This window comes from Rhinopithecus bieti, unplaced genomic scaffold (assembly GCF_001698545.2).
Source record: "Rhinopithecus bieti isolate Rb0 unplaced genomic scaffold, ASM169854v2 scaffold_5260, whole genome shotgun sequence".
NCBI classification, from domain to species: Eukaryota; Metazoa; Chordata; class Mammalia; order Primates; family Cercopithecidae; genus Rhinopithecus; species Rhinopithecus bieti.
In genome coordinates, this window is record NW_016805896.1 from 6,264,712 (window position 1) to 6,288,282 (window position 23,571).

Below are 23,571 nucleotides of genomic sequence, written 5' to 3' on the forward strand. Positions count from 1 at the left end.
AGCCCACTCTCTGTAGCAACGTGCTTTAGGCAGGGGTAGAAAGTGGGGGCCTTCAGACTTAAGAAAGTATGCCTGGCATATTTTGTAAGACAGTTTGTTTTAAATTATTATTATTATTATTATTTTTTTTTGAGACGGAGTCTTGCTCTGCCGCCCAGGCTGGAGTGCAGTGGCCGGATCTCAGCTCACTGCAAGCTCCGCCTCCCGGGTTCACGCCATTCTCCTGTCTCAGCCTCCCCAGTAGCTGGGACTACAGGTGCCTGCCTCGTCGCCCGGCTAGTTTTTTGTATTTTTTTAGTAGAGATGGGGTTTCACCGTATTAGCCAGGACGGTCTCGATCTCCTGACCTCGTGATCCGCCCGTCTCGGCCTCCCAAAGTGCTGGGATTACAGGCTTGAGCCACCGCGCCCGGCCTAAATTATTTTTTTAACTCCACTTATGATTATAAAGCTATTTGGTTTTAGGAATTTGTTTAAATCTACTTCTTTCTAAGAGTCTACACTGGTTAATGTATAGACTACTAAAGTCCTACTGAATCACAACATATTTCTGATAAAATAATAATGACATATATTTGAGTGTATGCTATCAATATGGGCTGGCACTGAAGATAAGCAGCCTCTATTCAGAAATGCTATTTTTAATAAGTATGCTGTATTGCTTTCCATATGCTATATAACAACTCAAGTATGTAGATTTTCTTGGATAGTATCAAAAATTCATCTATACTATTACATAGCATATGCTGAAAGGCAGCATTTGTGAAGAGGGCAGAATCTAAACTATGGTTCTGGATTCAAACGTCATCTCTAAGATTTACTTGCGGGGTGATCTTGGGCAAGTTACCTAACTTGGGTCTTAGTTTCTTCCTTTGAAAAATGGAGATATAAGTACATACTTCCAAGCATTTGCATGAGAATTAAATAATATATCCCATGTAAAATGGAGAGTACAGTGTCTAGAAACCATAACAGTTAATTATCAGCTAATGTAATTATTTTTAAGATCATTCTCCTGGCCCTAGGTTCATATGATTACGATTTGTGCATGTACACATACACGTGAAACATATATTCACAAACACAGATCACATGTATATGGAAATATATACATATATATGTATATAACACACTTACAAAGAATTCTGCATGGTCATAGCCATTCAGCTATCCAAAAGAAAAGAAAGCTGTAGATTTGCTGAGGTTGCTACAGTTTAAAATGCTGCATGTTCAGTCAATTTTTGCAATGCTGTCTTAAGAAATTCAGCAATTACATGGAATCTGGGCAAAATTCTGCAAGAACAGCTTTTCTTCTAAATATGTTTCCAATATAAATTTGATTATTAATCAAATATTAGCATATTTGCTATATATTGAGCCATATTCTCTTGGTTACTAATTTGCTATGGGTTATAAAACAGAAGTTTTAAGAAATGAATTAATAACTCTTTCAGGACATTAAGAAGCTTTCAGGACAGGATTCTTAAAACAAAGCTTAGACTCTAAGCAAGCAGTGGCAGTTCCCATGAAAATACGCTCCACAAAAAACACAAAACAAAAAAAATCACTTAAAATTGTGTAATGTTTTAGTAATTGAAAAAAATGTTCCAATAACACAAAACCAAAATGATGAAAGTACAAATTAATGATATAGAACAATACAGAAAGTTGTACCTTTATATTTCTATTCATATACAGGAAGATTTTGTGGTGTGCACATTTTTCAAGTCACTGAACCTCACAAGTATGTTTCATTTATGATCCCATTTATGTTTCTTAAATGCCACAGCCACAAGTGTCCATTTTCGTATCTTTTCTTCTCTTCTGGTTAGTATTTTATTACCTGCATCTTATTTGCTGTCTGAATGAGTCGCCCAGGCTTTGCTACCTACATCCATTTTTTATTTCATCAATTAAAAAGGGATCTCAACACCGATTTCAGTTTTGTTCTCTGGCATCTAAAACATTTCAAATGCAGTAAGTGGCAAGCTCTCCGAAGGGTACTTGACCTATGCAGGGTGAAATATACTGTTACTACCTTCAATATAATAACCAATGAATGGCAATGCTGCAGTGTCAATAATATGAAATAGGAAGGTAACATAATTCAGCATAAACATGCTAAGTTTCTTTCCTGTGTTTTCTTGTCTGAGGTACAGGAGAAGATAGGTAGAAATGTTCTAAGTCTAGAAGTTTGGATGTACATATTAAGAAGCTTTAGTGGTTGGTGGAACTTAAAAAACTCTATTTTAGAAAACATAATTTTTCTTTTCCTTGTGATAATATGTCACTAGACTGATACCTCTAATCCTGGATCTAGTAAAGGTCATCAATGGGTGGCTGAAGGGGGAGTTATTATAGAAGGATCAAAATAGAATGTACAAGAGGAAAGCACTTAAGGGGAAACTATGAATTCAGGGCTAAATACGTGAACCTTCCATTTACTGACACTCTTTGTGTTATCATCATACGATGGCTCCATCTAACCATAACATCTCCTCCTTTTCTTCTCTGCACAATTTAGCATTTGCCAGTATGACAGCAGTCACTATTATTTCTATGAGCCACTCACTCTACCATGTGCTTTCATCCTATTACCTCAGTTAATTCTCAGATCAATCCCAGGAGCAAGATACTATTATTTTCCACATTTTCTATATAAGGAATTTAAGATTCAGAGAGGAGAAGTAGCTTGCCTAGAGACAGCAAGTGAGTAGCAAGAATTTAAACCAGGGTATGTCAGCACCCAGAGACCAACCTTGTAAATATCCCCTCCTTGCACCATCTCAGTGCAAGGCCACAAAGGCCCATACTGCCTCTGCGACAGCAGAATAATATGGCAACTTTAACTGCCATTCAGCACCAAACAACACTCATTAATGAATACTCCAGATATAAGTAAGCAACACTCACTATTTTTCTTATTTGTAACTTAATGTATCTCAGTAACAACAAATAAATTTCATTTATTTTTATACTATCAGATAAGCACAAAAAACATAGAGATGTTATTTTTTAAATATGCAATGCATTTATGAACCCAACAGATGTATTACTATAAATCACACATAGACACACAAAATCTTAATACAAATTTTTATATATTTTCAGTGGATGCATATTCCTCCTTCTATTTTACATTAAAATTTTCAGTCAAGTCTCTCCTAGTTTTTTCTTTTATCAAAGATTTAAATTATTGAACTGAATATCATGGATGGGGTTGAATTCAGGAAAATTCTGCTTTCTGATTCCTAGGTTCCTACTTACTTGATCAGCAAAATAACATTACCTTAAGTACATAGAACTGAAGGACAAAGAATAAATGGCAGCTATCTTACCTGTTTAAGAGCCTTTTTGGTGTGCTGCTGGAAGGAAGACACTAACTTGCTTTGCACTGCTGTGTTAGTAAGGCTTGAATCTCGAGTGGAAGATGCTTCATCAGTTACCTGCTTCGAACAAACTAGAAACAGAAAGAGATAATGATATTACTAATTTGAATTCCTTTTTTTATATTCACTGTAATTACACACTTGGAGCTTTTCTCCAATTGAAAATGGATACCTAAAATAAAGCAAAATAGCACAGCAAAAAGAAGGGTATCTAGATACGAAGAAACGGAATCATTTAATAACTGTGTGGCCACAGTTCCATTTAACCTTTTTAAGCCTTCCTGTCCTTACCCGCAAATTGATGATAATTTCTATGCCACTGAACTATTGTATGGACATAAAAAATAGACAATATCTGCCTCAGGAGTTCGGAGTCAGCAGGTACTATCTGAATTTGAATATGAAGATTGGGCAATGCATAGTATTCTGGGAAAAAAAATCTAAATTAATGCAATTGTTTTAAATCTACCCAGCCTCACAGGTATTACGATTCTTCTACTTAACAGCCTTACTAATAGAATCTGTGACCTATGGGACATGTTTATTTTCTCCTATGGGCTGAGTCATAAAGCATGGATAAGGAAAAAATAAATCTGAGATGCTTGTTACCAACTCAAGATAATTATTTTGAGGAAAATGGTGCTCTGACAGACATGTTGTCTATTCTATGGAAGACATTTTCTTCCAAAAGACTGCTTTTTAGGAGAATCAACATCTCACTGACTTGGGTGACCAAACAGAGCCCACAGGCAGTGTCTGCTCTCTGAAACCCATGTTCGAGCCAGAACTCTACCTTTAGTTCTCCTCAAACTGAGAGACTTCTGAGTCCTCATTTGACTCCTCCTCAAACTGAGAGACTTTAACACTGAAATGGTTTGAGTAGGAGCACAGATGCAGGCCCTTTTCTGTACACACTGGGGGAGAAGGAGTTTGGAAAATCAAAATGAGGAAGTACTATGATTAGCGACAGAATGGAGGCATATGTCAAAGGCAGGAGGCAAGAGGAAGTCAGAAGAAAATAACTTGAGAACATATTGTAAAAAAGCTCAAAACATGACTTTTTAAGGGCACCAGGGTTAATGCTAATTCAAGAAAACTTTTCAAGTGATGGCAACTTGAGAGGTTTCTGACCTGAGTTTTAAAAGAAGGTGAAGAAGTAAAAATTATTGTAGCAAAAAATGGGAAGCACAGGCATATGCACCTTGAGAACACTCAAGTGGCTTTTGATAGACTCAAACACACCTTGCCTAGAAATAATCATGCGGTCCGTGAGAGACAATTTTGGGGGAAAAAATCAAATTTTTTGTTAATACAGAAAGTAATCAGACAAATGAACAAATTTAGGAAAATAAAATAACTGTTAGTTATTAATGCAAGACACTTCCGGCATGTGATCTGATTTAATCCTTGCAGCTTTCTTGTAACACAATAAGGTACATATTTCTATATTCGAGAAAGAAAACTAGAGCTCAGAAAGGTGAAATAACTTGCCCATGGTCATAGAGCCAATGAAACTGCAGAGATAGGATTCAAGGCCAACCTAGTCTAGCTTCAGAATCCATGATTTTTCCACTTAAAATATTCAGTTTCAAAAGTCAAGATCTGATATAGAAAATATCATATCGAAAGAAGCATAATTTAGTTGCGTGATACTGAAACTAGAAGTTAACAAAGGCCGGGGAAACAAGTCACTCAGCCCCGACAAGGAAAAATTGAGAATTGTGAGTAAGTGATGGGTCTAGGAAATACTATGGTTGAAGTAGCAAAAAGATTTGCGGATGAATATAGTGAGAAAAGTCACTGAATTAAAGATCAGATGACTTTTTTTACTTAATATGATTTTTTTCCTTAAGACGGTCTAAATGTTCTAGTTAAGAAACAGTTTATTAAGTTGATCACATAAACTATGGTTCCTAGGCTTCTCTCCTTAAAACAATCACTAGAATAATTTGTAACACCTTGCCAAAGCTTATTATTTATCAAGAAATATTATAAATAATCATCAGTTTATAGTCTAAACACAAATTTATAGTATTTACTGATAACACAGGTAGTCTTTTCAATGTTCTGAAGTCTTTATGAAATGTGACCAACTGAGGAGGTGACAGAGAGATGGTAGATAGAATATATGATCCCAAATGAACAGATCTCATGTACGCCCAGCCAAATGTAAAGTGTGCATTAGCGAATATGTTTGATTACTTTCACATTCTTATAATGGCATTTACACCTAGAAAACTGGAAACCTACAGGTTAGTTCGTTTAAAGGAGAACTAAATGCAGTCCAAAGATATTAAGGAACTTAGGGAAAATATGAGAAAGCTTCTGCATACTGGGCGTCTAAATATACTTCCAATTTGTTTAGAAAATGCTATTATTCCCATGTCTTTCAAGGTAAACTTCACTTCAGCAGGATTAAACAATAAATTCTGACCCAGTGTACATGTAACTGAAGCCTCGTATCCTTCTTATTTTCTGAATAAGAAAATAAGCAATATGCAATCATCTGTCCTTCCTGAGGGTAACTGTTATATAGCTCACCAGTTGCTCTATTTCTGACCTAGGAAACCATCAGACATTGGGATACCTATTTCAGTATCAGCATATACACTGTACAATTTTGGTTAAATTTATTATGGCACTATGTTGATAGTGATTGACATCTATTTATATATGTTGTAACCAAAAGAAAGATTCGATTCAATTTAGAGCCCAGGACTTCAGACGGAGGGCAGGACAACACTTGAAACTGCATTAAGGAATACCATGCAGTTTGTTCTAAAAATGATTCATTTTCCTTAACCCACTGCTTTATCTTACACTCCATTCTAGACCCAAGAAAAACATCAAGAATACCTGGGTGAGGTAGTCAATCTTCTCCCTAATCCCTCTTACTGGAAGTTGTTCCTGACTTTATTTCTCCAGATCAAAGCATATTTCCCTAATTATTTACTTCCCTAATTATTTATTGACACAATAACTATAGAACCTTAAAGAAAAGCAAAATGTAACAGAAAAAAAATATGTGATTGTTCCTTTGGGTTGAATAATTTATTTTTAAGAAAAAAAAATCAGGAAAGAAAAAATGGGTGGGACATATTTGCAATTCACCCATATGCTTCACTCAGTGTGCTCATATACATTTTTAAATTACTGACAAATATGGACCTTTTCTCATGGACATTTAAGTTCCTTTATTCATTAGTTTTCCATGCATATGACGTGAAAATATCTGAATCTAAAAACACTAATTCACTGAGTGCAGCTGGCCTGTGCAGGTTCATGCAGATTCATATTCTGACAAAATGCAAGGTTTTCACTTCTACTTATTCTTGCAGCTTTCTTAATAATAGATGTGATAAATAAATAATGAAGGATTCATTTTAAACAGTTGCCTGAATATTTATCTAACAGACTGACTTTGGCCTCTGAAATACAAGCCAAAGGAAAATTAATGTTAAAGAAAGGATCAGGGAAAATCCCTTGCATGTAAAATTACAACAGGAGCCAGGAAACTGAAGAATTAGGACAGATGTTTTATCCAATAAATATCAAACACTGACATGCAGTTTAGAAAGTGATATCTTCTTGGCATTGAGAACAGAACAGGAGCTATCTTTTCTAACTGTGTACTGGCATGATCACAAAACTAATGCCAGGACCTTATACCTTGAAATCCCACAATACAGCCTGTCCTTTTCAAATTGAAGATGAGGAAACAAAATGAGACTAGTTCTCCCTAGAATTTTTATTATTCCACATTTTTTAAAAGGTATAAAAATACTATTTCTGTCTACATTTTGCTTGCCTACCAAAAACAGGCAAGCCAAAAGGATAGTTAAAAGCTAATCTGCTGATTTTAAATTTGCCTCTCAATACCTCTACTCTTACTCCCCAAACCCTCCCTCAAAATACTTTATTTAGAAGACCTGGGAGCAAAAGGAGGTGGGAGATTATAGGTAACCATGAGACAGCCTTGAAGGCTAGAGAACTGGTAACTGCTCCAGTAAAACTGTGGGCTTCAGTGTCTCCAAGTTGTCTCTCTCTCCTTTTAATTTGCCATTCAACTTGAAAATACTATTGAACTAGAAAATGTAGATTAGAGTTCCTATTTTTAAAGCTGCATGCTAGGGAGGGGTTATGGCTGGTATTCCCTCCTAATATAAGTACTAATCCACTGACAGGTGTACAAGAGGACACCCACAATTGTAACTGTGACCTACAACCCAGAATATAAAGGAGCAATCAGAATGCAAACTTGATATGTCTCTCTTGTCTCACATCCTGCCTACCTCCCAATTCTCACCCTCTATAATCCAGCCAATCTGGAGAGTCTTCAGTGTCTTCTGAACACATCTACTTGCTGTGTTTGTTGTACTTGGTCTGATTGTCCCTTCTCCAAATATCCTTTCCCAGCACTCTGCCTGGCAAACTCATCTTGGCAGTCCAAATTCTAAACAGCTTCCCCCAAAGCTTCTCTGACTATCCCAGCTTCTGAGGTAGACTTGCTCCTCCCCTAGCCATGCTGTCTTGGAATTTAGTGTACGAATTCATGACAGTCCCTGCAATGCTGGTGCTGTCGTCTGCCTCAGCCACCACAGGCTCAGAAACTCAGGGACTTATATGCAAAGATGGGCACAGAACAGTCGATCTATTAGTGTTCACTGAATTTTTTAAAAATCAAATTTTAAAACACCAAATTCGAAAATTTTGTTTAAAGTATTTTTGAAGTTAACTTTCAACTATGATTTTTAAAAAGAATTCATGAAAGTGGAGGTCAGCAGAGCTCTTTTTTATGTAAAAGTATGTATAAAATGAATTGTTGTAAACTTGAAAATAGAAGCCTTCTTAAATTATTTTCCCAAATTATTGTATAGTCAATTAGGGATAATATGAAAGCCAAATGACAGAATGTCCTATGAAAGACAGTAGGAAGTTGCACGACCTGCCACTAATTATAGATAGATTTCTCTTTGCCATCTTTACTCATTGCCATCTTTACTCATTGCCTTATTTAACGAGTAAAGTCACAGTTTTGTGCTTTTGCATGGGGAAATAAAAATAAAATTTAAAGTCAAAATTAGAAATCACAATGCTTACATAAAATGGCAGAAGCTGTGTTACCACAACACAGACCAGGATCTGTACATTATATAGTCGCTGCAAAATAGATATTGTGTACTATTAATTGCTCTCTGTCCCACTGAGCCACCCAATAAGTAACAAGCTATCTGAGGAAACTGGTGCTCAAAGACCTAATAAAGACAAGGAGGGGAGCAGTCTTTTACTAATTTCATTTCTGTAAGTTCTCTTTCCAAACACTCCCTTTCATTCTTATGAATAATCAGACTAGATGTTCTCAAATCACAACAGTTTTCTGTATGAATGATCTTGACATACACTATAGGCTTACAAAAAGTTATATGAATAAAAAATGTAACTCAAAGGATACATAGTATATTAGGAATAACACTGTGGTACACTGTTAGAAGTCAATAAAATCTGAACAGAGGGCTGGGTCTTAGAGGAAGTTTACTGGTTTACTGATTAATCATTCATTCAATTGCACAACTTTTATTGAGTACTTTCCCTCATGCCAATCACGGTATACGATGCTGGGGGAAAAACAGTAAAAAAGATCCAATACCTGAGTTGGAGGCCGTAAGAATTTTTAAAAACTGTTTTCAATGAACAATAGACCATTAATTCTACCTGAGGAAAACTACCGATGAAAACTAAACAATAACAAATTTGTTTTGAAAGATCAACAAGCAGACAATTCAGAAATATCCTCAAATGGCAAATAATAACAAAAGTTTATGCTTGGGTTATACTTCGTTTTATGTACAGTATTTACATCTGAAATTGCGTAAATCATATATTTTGGATATATACAGCCAGAAAATACATGCTACAAATTGTTAAAAGACTTGAACAGGAAAATTATCTGACTCCAATTAAATCATTCCTGAACTCCATTTTAAAATCCTTTTGCATTCAGCTTACACAGAATTGCCTTTTCTAAAAACACGTGTTTCAATATAGGTATAGGTATTTGGGTTTAAGCAAATTTCCTTGTTACATTAAAAGAAAATCCAAAGGATATAAGTCGCCAAGAAAAGTCAGTAATTAAATAGATTAATAAATTGCTAGTAATACTAGCAATAAAATAATGGGAACAGCAACTTTTTCCTAAGACCCTTTCAGAGGACAAGGAGTCTAAAAATTATAAGCACTGTGGCTAACACGGTGAAACCCCGTCTCTACTAAAAAATACAAAAATCTAGCCGGGCGAGGTGGCGGGCGCCTGTAGTCCCAGCTACTCGGGAGGCTGAGGCAGGAGAATGGCGTAAACCCGGGAGGCGGAGCTTGCAGTGAGCTGAGATCCGGCCACTGCACTCCAGCCTGGGCGACAGAGCGAAACTCCGTCTCAAAAAAAAACAAAAAAAAAAACAAAATTATAAGCACTGATGCTCTCGATAATATTTAGTACAATATCTTCTATAATGAAACATACCTAATATAACTGGAATGATTACTATATAACCTACTTCATTAGCCCAATGAAGCCCCTTCTTATTCAGAAGAGATTTTCAGAAAAAAAGAGCAAAATAAACCAAGAGGAATGTTGAATCAGATAATAATTATACCAACCATATGCATCAGTGAGAACATGCTGCTGCAAAATGTCATCATGCCAGAGACCTTAGTGATTTGGGTGGCTGATATCACATGGTGCAAATGCCATTCACCTGCCACAGAAATGGATATGCCACCATCTCATTACAATGGCTACAAATGGTTCACAAACATTTTGATTAGAACACCGAAGCTCCAAAGGTAACTAGGAAGACCACTGTATACACTAAAGGTGTAGCTATAAGAATCTCTCCTACAAGCCGTACTCAATTTACCAGCCAGGCCAATTTAGTTATACTGTTATCTCTGGATATTCATAAAAATATCTCCTTAAACACAGAAGACAGAAAACTCAAACCAAAAAATAAATATATTTAGTAGGAAAAGCATATATTGTAGTTACCAGTCTTTAGCCACCTAACCTCCTCCTACCATAGAACCAACAAGGATTTCGCTCACAGGGTAATGGAGATTAATAATACTATATGCTGTTTGTGTGGGAAAAATAACATCAGAGGCTATTTATTTTATACTGGTATAACCCCTGTGATCTTCCACACTGCATCAGGTTTCTGAAACATCTGCACAGAAATAAAGCAATCAGCCTAGAAAATGAGAAACAGAAAAAAGTGGACAGGAAGGAGATCAGCAAAAGGTTGGTACAGGTCAAGGTTAAGTGTTTCATTCATGGGCATCACTACTAATTACTTCATACTTTACTATATAAACTATGAACTCCAATGTACGATAAAGGGGAATCAGGTTAGCTATCCAGAAGGCAGTTTGAGAAATGGCTACACAATGTAACTGTAAAGAAAAGTGAGAGTGAATTATCTGGCATCAATGAAAAAGTACTTTTTTTAAACTACATGAGTGTTTTGTTCATATGTACAGTCACAGATTATAGAAATCAAAGAGAATATTGGCTAGTTAAGATGGATACTTGAGGGAATACCTTCAATTCTGTTTTTATTTGAGAAGGAGTTTGTTGTTTTATTATGAGATCATATTCTGTTCTCGATCTGTATATTATGAAATATTTCTCTCACAATTCAAGAAGAGAGGTGAAAGTATGCTTAAATGGGTCACTTTGTCGCACTTAAAAAGAAAACTTTTTCCTACATGACTCCGGACTGTTAAAACTGACCAAAATCCATTTAGACAAGAATGAAGTTCACAGTTCAAGAGGAAATACGTAAGAAAAAGAGGTCTCTAAAAGATAAAAGAAACGAAAAGTATCTGTAAATAATGTTTGAAAGAGTTGGGATAAGTCGTTTAGAGCAGTTAAGATGAAGGGGTGACCATCTGTTGTTTATCATCAGAGCACAGAAAAAATAAAAAAGAAGGAAATTAGCTTAATTAAAAGCATAAAAGATTTCAACATAAAGAAAAAATCCTTCTCTATAAAAGTTATCAAGAACACAGGGAGAAGTATAAAGGTGACTGTGTGATTTCTATCCTCCTGATCATATACTAGTAGAACATTGTCTACTTCAATTGACTGGTTTAAGAAAAACACTGGTAGGAGAGAGGAACCAGAGCTTTAGGATCTTTTGAAGTTCCTCATGCTTCTTGTGAACTGTATAATCTGGGGGCTGGTATAAAAGAAAGGAGAAGGAGAAAGAGTGGGCAGTGGAAGTTCTATATCCTGCCAGTGGTCATTTCTGACTCTGAAGATTATTCGCTTTCCTCTGTGTTTTCTTCAATGTGTAACTAAAACAACATAATTTTCACATACTTAAGTTTCTCTAGGCCACCAATGTAGGGCAGGTGTCTCCATGAGCTAACAAAGCTGTTGCCTAAAATGCAGAGCTGTTGAATGAAAGACAAATTAGCTTAACCCCCCAAAATTAGGGGAACTGGTTCAGGCATAGAAGGAATATCCTTCCTGTCACCTGCGAGATTCTTAGGAATGGCTGCTAGGTAGTTGGTCACGCTGTGTTGCCTTTCTCCACGATCATGTAGAAGCCTGTTGACACTCTCCTACCCCGACCCTCCTGAACACAAAGATGCAGACACACACCATCCAATGTAAAACTACACTGGAGCATTCACAGGCAAGTTACTGTAAAACCTCCAGCAAAACAAGACCAGGAATACCAACTGACACTGGGTAGGTGAGCAACATCTTCCAAAGTTACTCAGAACACTCCCTTCACAATTCCACTTTCACCCTCATTTTCCTTTTTTGTAGCCTTGTATAAAACTGCTTCATGAGCTGTCAGTGTGACTACTCCCCAGGGTGTCTGGACCTTTTTAATGTATGCCCCAATTTCTCCATGAAGCTTCTCATCTGCATGTAACTGATGTCTCAATTGAGATTATATTCACACTTCAGGCCTCCTTAACACACTTTTCACTTTTGATAAAACACCCCTCAAACTGTAGCCTCTGAGCCAATGAAAACAAAAAGTGAGCTGAGTAACGTTTCATTAAGTTAACACAACTCTGCCAAGAATCACACAATCAGAAACCCACTTATAAAACTGGCTATAAAGAATAATGAAAAAGGACTCCATAAAATTCTTCAAATGTTGGAATCATTATTTGCCCTGGGATTTAAGGTCTAAAACATAAGATTCTTCCCTCCCGCCCCCCCAACAGAGACTTTTAAAATACGAATTCTGTTGCTAGAGTGCTGCTTCCTCCCTGAAAGTCATTAGGGTTAAGAGCAAGCAGAACCTTTTTTGATCTCTGTGAATGAAATGTGTACAATCTCTAGTTTCCTCATTTAAAAAGAAATATATAGGATGGTTACTGTTGATTTTAAGCGTGAACTATATTAGGGCCACAAAAAGAGAAACTCAATTTTTCTTAATAATAATTTATAGATAGAGGATGAAGAGGGTGAAGACTGTCTATTGATGGTATCATTTCACATAAAATATGTATGAGTTCTGCAGACCAGCAACACATTGTGAGTCAACTTAATATGTGTTAGGAAACTCATGATATATCAATGTATTATGCTCAGAAAACAACTCAGACACAAACATACCCATAAATCTCTGACTAAAATAGACCCTAAAATTTGTAATATTTTATTTGGGTGACACAGATTTATACTTATACAGGCATAAATGGTCATGGGTTGTCAACACAGATATATCAAGTAATTCACCTAAATCACTCTTTGATCTCTAAAGCTTAGCTTTTAAAATGTCAACAGTTTACATTCTCAAGTCTAATTCTTATTAATTTGAGAACCTATTCAGAAGTCAAAGAAACACATAAACATAGTTCTGTGTCTTGTAAATTCCACAATTAATAATATACCACTTTTCCTACATTGTAAAATTTTGCAACAAAACCTTGTAACAAAGTACCTTGGCAACACATCTCCCATTTTAAAAGAATGTTTCCCTGCCCAGTTGATTCCAAGAAGAGGACTAAAGTATTACAATCATTATCTTAATTCTGCCTAAGGACGCAAGTGTTAATGACTGGAATCGAACTGCTAACATTTCTTTCTTATCAGTTTTTACAAAATACTTTCTTCTCAACTACTTCTCTGTTTATCCCCTAAATGGTACAGCAAGTGCCAATAAATAGTTGTCAATCTGATATAACACTATGGTAACAGAGGCTTATTCATTCAACGCATCAAGGGTATGTTACAAATTGATGGTTAATATTCTCCTCAATACTCCCCAGTCTTTCATCCCAAAGGATGAATATAAGAAGGAAAGATGAACAAAATAGCAAAACAGATGATGTAGTCATCCCTCACTCCCTTTCTCCCTCCTTCCCTACTTTTCCCTCCCACACCCCTCTCTCTTGCTCCCTCACACACACATCTACTCATATACCCAACCTCCTCTCTCTGATCACATTTTCAAAGTTTATTTGTACAGCTGTAGGGAAGTGTGGAAAGTAGATCCATTCTAACTTTTGGTTCAAATATATATTAGAAACAGAGTAAGCAAGGAAATCACCTAAAGCAGAGTTTCCTGACATTTATTACTGAATTGCAAGAAATCAAGAAATCATGTGGTATGCCACTACTTCATTGGGATAAGCCAGGGATTCCTCTTTGTCAATGTCTTAAGTTTAGGTTCATAATAGATGTAATCTAATGTTAGAAAGACAAACTGTACCAGTGATGACTGGCTAGTAAGTGTTCCCTGTGGTTCCAGGCAAGGTATTAGAGTAAGGAGAGTCTGGCCTTTGGTGTCACACCTGGGCTTGCAATTTGGATGGCACATTTAACCTAAGTTTGTTCCCTCACAGGTAAAAATAAAAGGACTCAATACATTTTCAATATCTAGGTTTGAAAATGTGTCCTGAGGCTAGATTAATAAGCTATATCCAGAGGTACAGGGTACTTACATGGAGATGCAATTGTGGTTTGCAATAAGATGCAAAAGTGAGCAAGTCAAGGAATACTTAAGGAAATAAGCTATTTACTATTCTTTCAGTGATTTCCCAAAGCTATTTCCTGAATGCAACTTCAAAGAAGAGGTCAGGAAATCTAATTTTTGTCACATTAGCTGGAAATGTTTGGGTATGTGTTATTTGGTGAAGCGCCTATTCACATTTTACATGAGGGAAGTTTGCTTATCCCTGCTTTGGTTTCACTATTGGCCGAGTGCTCTCATGCTGTCACCCTTTCTCAGCTACTAAACTCCCATGGTTTCCTCTGGAATTTAGGATTAGTCATTATCAAAATCTCCTACAGCCTCCATATTTTCTCTGAAAACTCCCTTTACTTCTTAATATATAAAATCTGGCTGTCTTCCCAGCCAGGACACTGGCTCTTCTGGAATGCTCTCAGGTGGTAGCCTTTTTCTTTTCTACACCTCTTATACCACTGGGCCTAGAAATAGAATAAGTGACCTATATTCCCCTCACTGTTCCCTCCAAAACATTCTCCCTCCCTGGTTCCTATGATGCCCCCAGCATTGTATCTCATGTCATCAGACTATATTACTAACTATTCAACCTACTGTACTTATCTGCCAACTCTTGGTTATTTTTCATTTTTTGAGTATGTTAGCTGCTAATATGACATCCTGTCAATGTTACTTCTACTATAATTGTCTGTTTCAATATCCATGCTGATGATTCTCTAATATCTTATGCAAGGGTCACCACCAGCCTTTAAAACATCTTTGTGCAAAAAGGAAAAGGCAATCTTTTTTCCGGGTGCACCCAGTTCCATCCCACAGCACTAGGCTGGGCAAATGGAGGGGTGCTGAATTTCAACACTGATGCCACCTCACCCAGGCAACTCTTGAGTGCACACATGGCCTAAGCACTCTTGATAGCCTGAAACCTAGCCCCCTTCTTTCTTATCAGCTCAGAAAATACATCCCATAATAGTATCCTAAATTCAATCCATGCATTCCACTCTCACATCACTTACACTTCCAACTCATTTCCTTTAGCACACCAAATCAAACAACCTTTTCACACCAATGAGACTTCCTTCTTCACACTATCCTTCACTCACCTCCACATCGGCTTAAATTCTATGGACGGCCGGGCGTGGTGGCTCAAGCCTGTAATCCCAGCACTTTGGGAGGCCGAGATGGGTGGATCATGAGGTCAGGAGATTGAGACCATCCTGACTAACGCGGTGAAACACAAAAAAGTAGCCGGGCGAGGTGGCAGGCACCTGTAGCCCCAGCTACTCAGGAGGCTGAGGCAGGAAAATGGCGTAAACCCGGGAGGCGGAGCTTGCAGTGAGCTGAGATCTGGCCACTGCACTCCAGCCTGGGCGACAAAGCGAGACTCCATCTCAAAAAAAAAAAAAAAAAAAGAAATTCTGTGGACATTTGCCTTCATTACTCCACTTCATATACCCTTAACTCCTTTCTTCCTTTCTTGCTTCATCATTCACATTTGGCAAAACCCCAGCGTCAGTCACTATACACCTCCTCTACGCTTGCAGAGTGGTCCTAAACATGACTGGAGAAAAATAGACAACCATGTAGGTTGGTCTCCTAGTAAATTCAGGATGAATAACCTTAAGAACGTCCTTAATGCTGTCAGACTCTCTCAGACAAATATTTTGTATCTTCTCCTTAAGTCTACAAAACTACCTCCCCTATTCTCACCCTTAACTGATGGACTTGTTTTCTATTTTGCTGAGAAAAATAACACACACAGAAGCAAACTTCTACGAGCCCCTTCCACATGTACTCGCCTACCTTCACTTCTACTGAAATACCCTCGCTTTTCCTACTGCCTCCTTTGGAGCACTTGTCTACATCTCTTGCTAAGACCAATCTTTCCATTTGCTGAATAGGTCCCATTCTCCATCATCTAACCAAGGCATGACAACAGAACACCCCTGCCACATTATCAATTTTCCTCAACTGAAATGTTCTCATTAGTGAATAATTTTCTAATAATCATTTCCCATTTTTTAAACTGTCTCTTGATTCTTTCCTTTCCAGTCATTTTCCCATTCCGTTCCTTCCCTTGACCTCAAAATTCCTTGAAAGAATTGTCTACACTTGTGGTCTCTAATGTGTCTCCTCCCATTCTCTTGAACCCACTTTATTCAAGCTATGGTCTTACGATTCCACAAAAATTACCATTGCGAAGTTCATCAATACCCTCATAAAGGTAAATCCAGTGGTAATTTCCTAATCTTCATCATGAATTCACATTATCAAAAGCATTGACACATTTCAGTAGCTTCACCCTCAGAAATACTTTCTTCATCTGGTTTCCAGGACAGAAAATCTTACCGTGTCCATTTACCTTCAGTCTCACTGTTTTCTACACTCTCTCCAAGCTCTTAAAATTCAAGTGCCCCTGAGCTCAGTCTTTGGGCCTTTTTTTCTTTTCTATTTACCTTCAGTTCCTTGGTAATGTCATCCAGTTTCCCGTCTTTAACTACCATCTATAAACTGGCCACTTCCAAATCAGTATCTCCAACAAGGATCTTTCCCATAAATTTCAGACAGATAAAATCAGTTACTTAAGACATCCACCTAGATATTGAAAAATAATCTCATGTCCAGAACTGAGCTCCTGATCAACAACACCCCTGCCCTTAACTGGTTCCCTTGAAGATTCTTCCATCTAAAGTAAGGATAATGCTATTGTTCAACCTGCTCACATACTCAAACTCTGGAGTCATCCCCAAGTCCTTTCTCTATCTCACACTCACATTTATCTGTCAGCAGCTTCTGTCGGATCTACCAGAATCCAATCACTTTTCATCTCATCCACTGCTACTACCTGCCTTCATATCAACAACAACTGTCCTCTAGATTATGACAATAGCTTTCTAATGGGTGTCCCTGTTTTTATCCTTGTTCTCGTATCTTTTTCATAGTTAGTGATCCTGCTAAAACCTACATGTGGCCATTGCCTTTCCAGCTCAAAACTCAACAACGGCTTAATTTCTCACTCAAAACAAAAGCCAGCATCAAGGCACCATATAACTTGGCCCCCATAACTTCCCTGGCTTTGTTTCTCACCACACTCTCCCTTGTTCATTTTGGCCTCACAGCCATACCAGCCTCTTGCTATCTCTGGAATATTTCAGACAGTCTCCCACCTCAATGCCTTTGTAATTGCTGTTCCCTCTACCTGGAGTTCTCTTCCCTGAACGCCTGTTCTCTCATGCTCCTTAGGTCTTTTCTAAATGTAACCCTCTCCCCTACTCCCCCACTCCCTTATTTATTTTGCCCTATATCACTTGCCACCACTGAATAAGCTATATACATTTTAGATATTTATTTTGCTTATTTTCTCTCTCTCAAAGAAAATAAGCTTCATGAGAGATTTGCTTTTGTTTTTCACCACTGTAACTGCAATGTCAAGAATAGTACTTGGCACGTGAAAGAAGCTCAGTATATATGTTGAGAAAGCACACGAGCACTCACCCAGGCAAGAGTGCCACACTAGGAGCAACTGCAATAAGATTCTCCTTCCCCCTCCTGAAAGCGAAAAGTATGCCCCACTCACCTCCCCTTTTTGAAAGCCAGAAATTACTGTGATTCTCTGCCTTTTCCCCTCTCTAATCACAAGGACCAGCCAGGGTTCACACCATTACCACAACAATTGGGAGGATGGTCAAAAAGCCTGGGAATAGGTACAACAAGTCAGACGAAAAGTAAAACATCCATAAAGCAGTCTGCAGCCATTCTTGTAATTTCCTTAGGACAATAAGCTGTGTTTTTCCTATATTAAATTCACAAGCTTTGCTACAGATCAGAAAGGAACTGAAGCAGTATCAGTCTTACAGGGTCTATCAGTACACAAGTTTAAATGGCAAGGGCACTCAGTGAGCATGCAGAGGACAAACAAAGGGACTCCATGGCCATTAATAAAATGAATGACTTTGGGTTATTACTGAAATACAATATTTCTGCAAACATCCTTTAAGGTTTGTTTGTTTAAAGGTAATTTACTGATTCCTATGAGTCTACGGACAGAGAATTTAATTACACAGTTTTCTCTCAAATCATGATCTGGGTCCTTTTGTGGAACCAGTGGGTACAGTAGAAGAAAGCACTGCAGCTATTATGGGACAAAGATTTGCCAAAATTGCAGTGCAGAATTATGTACACCAAAAGAATCACAATATAATTGTCTTGAAGAAGACAAAAATAAGTTCACATGTAAAATTCAGAGGATAAAATCCAGAGGTGGAAAATGCCCCCCTTAAAATTCTGGAAGGGTCACTCGCTTCTCAAAAGTGTCTAACAAGAAAATATCTTATTTGGCCCTCTTTTCACTGCGAGGAATGGTAACACTGAGCTTCATTTGCAAAAGACAAACCAAGGAACAAAGCTGTTATAAAACTACTTGTGATTACAGGAAAAAATCAGCACAATCAGAAATAAAACACTAGCATTCTCAATCCTCCCTTAAGAATGAAACCACTAGACACCCCCAGTAACCCTCTCACTTTGCAGGAGAAATATACGGATACTTAAAGAAGTATTTAAGAAAATTATTCAGAGAAATATGTACTGTTAAAAAACAACAAAAGCAAAGAACTATATACTTCTTTTAGATGCTATCCTTTTTGAATCAAAACACCTTGATAAATCTCAGGGGTAAAAATTTGGAAGAAAACTATTGATAATGGTGGGCAATTCAATTAATGAATCATTGGCATTCTATATATTTTTTAAGAGAACAAGGGATTATATTTTGGAATTCATCACACTTACCTCCATTTTCTTCTCCACGGGCATTTGCCTCGGCCATATCTGTACCATCCAATTCAGATTCACAGACTAAATCCAACGTGCCATCTGCTGGGCATGACGACTCCTCTTTCTATATTATTTTGAAAAGTGATGATTTATGGAGAAGATGTATTAGCAACTAAAAACATTCAAAATACTTGCAGAATCCTAAAGTATGATCAGTTATTTGTGAGTTAACATTTCAATACTGATTTACCTTTTAATGTAAAATCATTCTTGGGTTAAAAAAAAAAATGGATAAAGCCCATTGCTACTGTTGATTTTTTTTTGGATAAACTTTTAAAATCTATACCCAAAAAAAGTTTCCTTTTGACATATGTTGTTTCCATTTTTTTTTCAATTCTACATTTTTCCTCATGTAAAGAAATGGCTTACCAACTCAGAATTTTAATCAGTTACTTAAATACCCAACTTGCTACAAAGAGCAATGGAAAAATTACAAGTCTTTCTGATTAACTAACCTGTGCTATTTTCTGAAACACACACAGTGGACCACAGCCTGATGCTTAGCAGCTAAAGGAGCAATCCATGCTTTGTTGTCTAGTATAACTTTTGACATAAAAAAAAAAAAAAAAAAAAAAACCCTTATATGTAGTTAATGAACTTTAAATATACTCCATGACTTATTAAGGCAGAAACTTCTTTCTAATTTCTAAGAAATAGCACAATGAATTTACTTATTCCAAGTTACACAACCATTTGTAGACTATAAGCTTTTGTCTTCTGGAATTTTGCATTTCAGGTGGCGTTTCCACTAGATAAAAATGGGAATGCCTTTAAAAAATTATACTAAAATAATTAAGACTCAGTTATCTGAAGCTTTTATTTCTCTCTTTTTCTCATACAAGTGTGCATTAGTAAAACTTCCTTGAGATCCCCATTTAAAATTCAGTATTAGATTTAATTCAATGTTTTCAAGCAAAATGAATAAATGTCTTATTTTTATAAATGACAAGGGTATACAGGTGTGAAGCCTGTGTATCAATTGACGGTCATTAAGTCAAAGAGTCCATGGTAACTCTGATCATCTTAAACTCCTGGCCAATGACCCATGACACTCCTCCCCATAAATTTTAAGGAATCAAGAATTTTAAGGAAGCCACAACTATTCTCCATTACCATATGTCATGGAGTGAAACCACAGATATGTTTTACTTAAAGAAAAATGTCATTGTTTATTCTTAATATGAAATCATTTTTAAGACATCTGTAAACATTTAAAGGCATAGGAGTCATTCTTCTACTCTTCATCCAAATCTAATTTTGTTTACCTTCACATGTCTGAAAAAATGCATGATACATAGTAATAACAATATGCAGAACAATGCAACTTACTTTGAGAGCATACAGGCCTGACTTTCCAGGGATTTTGAAGAATGTTCCATCCCCTATTCGAGTGTTAGTGTGAAGCATTGCATTCAGACAGGCTAATGGAGAGGTTCCACTAGAAAATAAAAGTGTGCAAAAATGAAGCAGTTTGAGGTACAGCTTCTATTGCAAAACTGTTCTCTGAGTCTCTCTCTCTCTCTCAAAAAAAAAAAAAAAAAAAAAAAAAAACCTTTTTGCATGCCTTTTAAAAATACCCTCCCAACCCTGAAAACATCTACATTACAATAAAGGGCCAGTCCAGTTTTACCAAAGTTAATCAGATGCATGTGTCTTATAAGGCTTCAGGCAAAAGTCTCTTGAATTGAAATTATGTTTTTATTCATAGAGTAACCAATACTATATTTTACAAACACCAAAGCCCAAATACTTACGTGGTGTTATTTTACAAATAACACCATGAAGCCTTAGCTTTTTAATATTACAGACAACTTGATGGTTGCACTTGAATGATCAAAAAAAAAAAAAAAAAAAAAAAACCCACCAAGTTCAAGAGCAGTTCCATCCCATAGGTTTAAAAGCAACAAAAGAATAATAAACCAGGGAAGAACTGATTTGAAATTATAAGTATTTAAGTTACTCACAGGACTGCATTTCTCACGTGGCAAAATAAGAATGTACATATGTGTTTATATCTCTGATATAGTCTCTACAATCCTTTTCTCAGTTAGATATGTCAAAGAAATATGTGTTGGGAAATTCTGTCCAGCTAACAGAATTCTGTAGTAAACATGCAAGTGATTGAAATATAGGATCACTTTTTAAAGAAATCAAACAGCATTAAACTAACAACTTAAAATATCAAAGGACATATGTATAAACATTATTAGAATGAGTTCATATACTTGAATGATGCTTATAAAATATAAAGTATATATATATTTCCTGGGGTAGAATTCAGAACAAATTTTGTGTTTTAACTGCAAACTAATTATTTAGAAGCTAGAATTTAGAGCTACAATTATTGCCTTTTAAAATTATACACTCATATATATTTTACTTCCTAAAATGCCAAAATATCAATATCTGGTCAAACCAATTTTAGCTAAAATCCCTACCCCCTCTACCCTCACATGCTTCTGAGGAATTATGGGTATTTAATCCATATTCTGAGACAATACAGCCTTTAGGATATGAAGCTTTCAAACTTTGAATTACTAAGTTCCGAATTCTAACTTTAAATTTTGAGGGTAAAAACATAATATGTGCTCCTAATTTAAAGTTTTCTAAAGACCAAGACTATCAAATCTCTTATTTATATGAAAACTCACCACTAAAATGCAAAAGTCAAATATACCAAATTGCCAGAACACACTTAATAGCAAGGCAGCATACATATGCATCATGGTCATAAGGATTTTTAAGTATTATCATCCTACAAAGACAATTATTTTAGGAAGCAGCTTCTCTTTGCCAACATATAAATATGACTCCATTGAATTTGACAGGAAACAAGAATCAATATAAATTTGGTCACAGAACAATGCAGTTGTAACATTAAAGTACACATGGAAATAATGTTGTGTTTAGGTAATATCTTTCCTCATGAAGCTCCTTACAAGTCTGCAGACCTCATTTCATTATTTTCTCTCACAAAAGATTTTTCTCACATTGAGAGTGGGCCCAGGCATACCTATAAAGTAAAATATATTCATCTCCCCAGAAATGTCTTTCCATGAATCAATTCCAAATAAATCACGCAATACATGTTATACTGAACACTGCAAATACATATTTTTACATTATACTCTTCAGACAAAAGCATAGACAATTTGAAGCTAAGAATGATTATGCCAGATTTTTGGAGTTTTAATTTAGTGGAACTGTCAGAAATACAGACTTTCCGTAGGGACTTGGCAAGATGATGTTAACACGGCAAGTAAAACAGAATCCAATACATAAAAATGACACAATGTAGAATTTTAAAATATAACTTATTAAAACTGTTCACCTAATATGAAACCTCACAATGCTGTTTCTTCTCTTTATTCCTAAGGCCCTAATGCACATGATTGCAAGAACTCAGATTCAGCACGTTAAATAATAATACAGATTTAAAGGCAACGATTAAGTACAAAACAAATGTAACATGACTATAATTTACATTTCCTTTTTTAAGGTATAGCAAGCTAAAGATAATTGTAGAAGATAAATTGGCTATTAAATAGCAATTTAATGCTGTGCTTGCTGCAAACATATGTGATAAGCACTCAGTTTTCTACAAATAATAAGCTCTATTAAGCATGAATACATTATTAAATGATACTGTTTAGTAACTCAATAAACACAAGATTTACTATGGAAAAATTTAAAAATATGTAATTCACAATCACAACATCTCCAAACTCTCAATGACTATTGCAATTTCTATAAATCTTTCCTAAAAGAAACTTGTTTTATTTCAAAACTATACAACATTTGCATTAGAAAACAATTTGCAATCAAATGCAAATTTCACAACTAAAATCACTCACTGATTAGTCACTTAGTTTTAAGCACACTTTATGCGGAAAACTAGTTATTCAGGTCCATTTTATTTAAAACAATGAAAATATACATCAAAAGAGCTAAATGCTTGCTAAAAGGTAACTGATTCATCCAGTGTAAAATATACATTCTGAAAATATATTTCAGAAACATTTCACACCATTTCCTTATTGCTGTTATCCTCAGCAATTCCATAAACTACAGAAAACTTAAGACTACATTTTCTGCAGAAATGTCTTAACTGCTATTGAACAGAAATAAATAAAAGTCTCATGTCATTTTATTATTTTTATATTCAGAAAAAATAGAACTGGCATGTATACTATATATTGTATATACATATATATATCTTAAAGATAAAGATTAACTGTGGGTAAAAAAACGAGGCAGATGTACATGCTTTAAAAGTTTGTATTCTTAGATAGAACTGATCGCCTTCTATGTAATGGTTCTTATTTTTAATATATTCAACAAAATTTTCTTCACAGTTAA

At 36.0% G+C, this 23,571-nt stretch overlaps 1 protein-coding gene across 1 annotated transcript in view; it reads right to left on the minus strand.

The window, feature by feature from the left end:
• The window catches only part of ASXL3 (ASXL transcriptional regulator 3), a 162,706-nt gene that overhangs the window by 89,335 nt on the left and 49,800 nt on the right, over positions 1-23,571 (minus strand). The window contains 3 exon segments of the mRNA XM_017874075.1: positions 3,338-3,459; positions 19,168-19,276; positions 20,542-20,650. Coding sequence (XP_017729564.1) covers positions 3,338-3,459; positions 19,168-19,276; positions 20,542-20,650 — 340 coding nt within the window.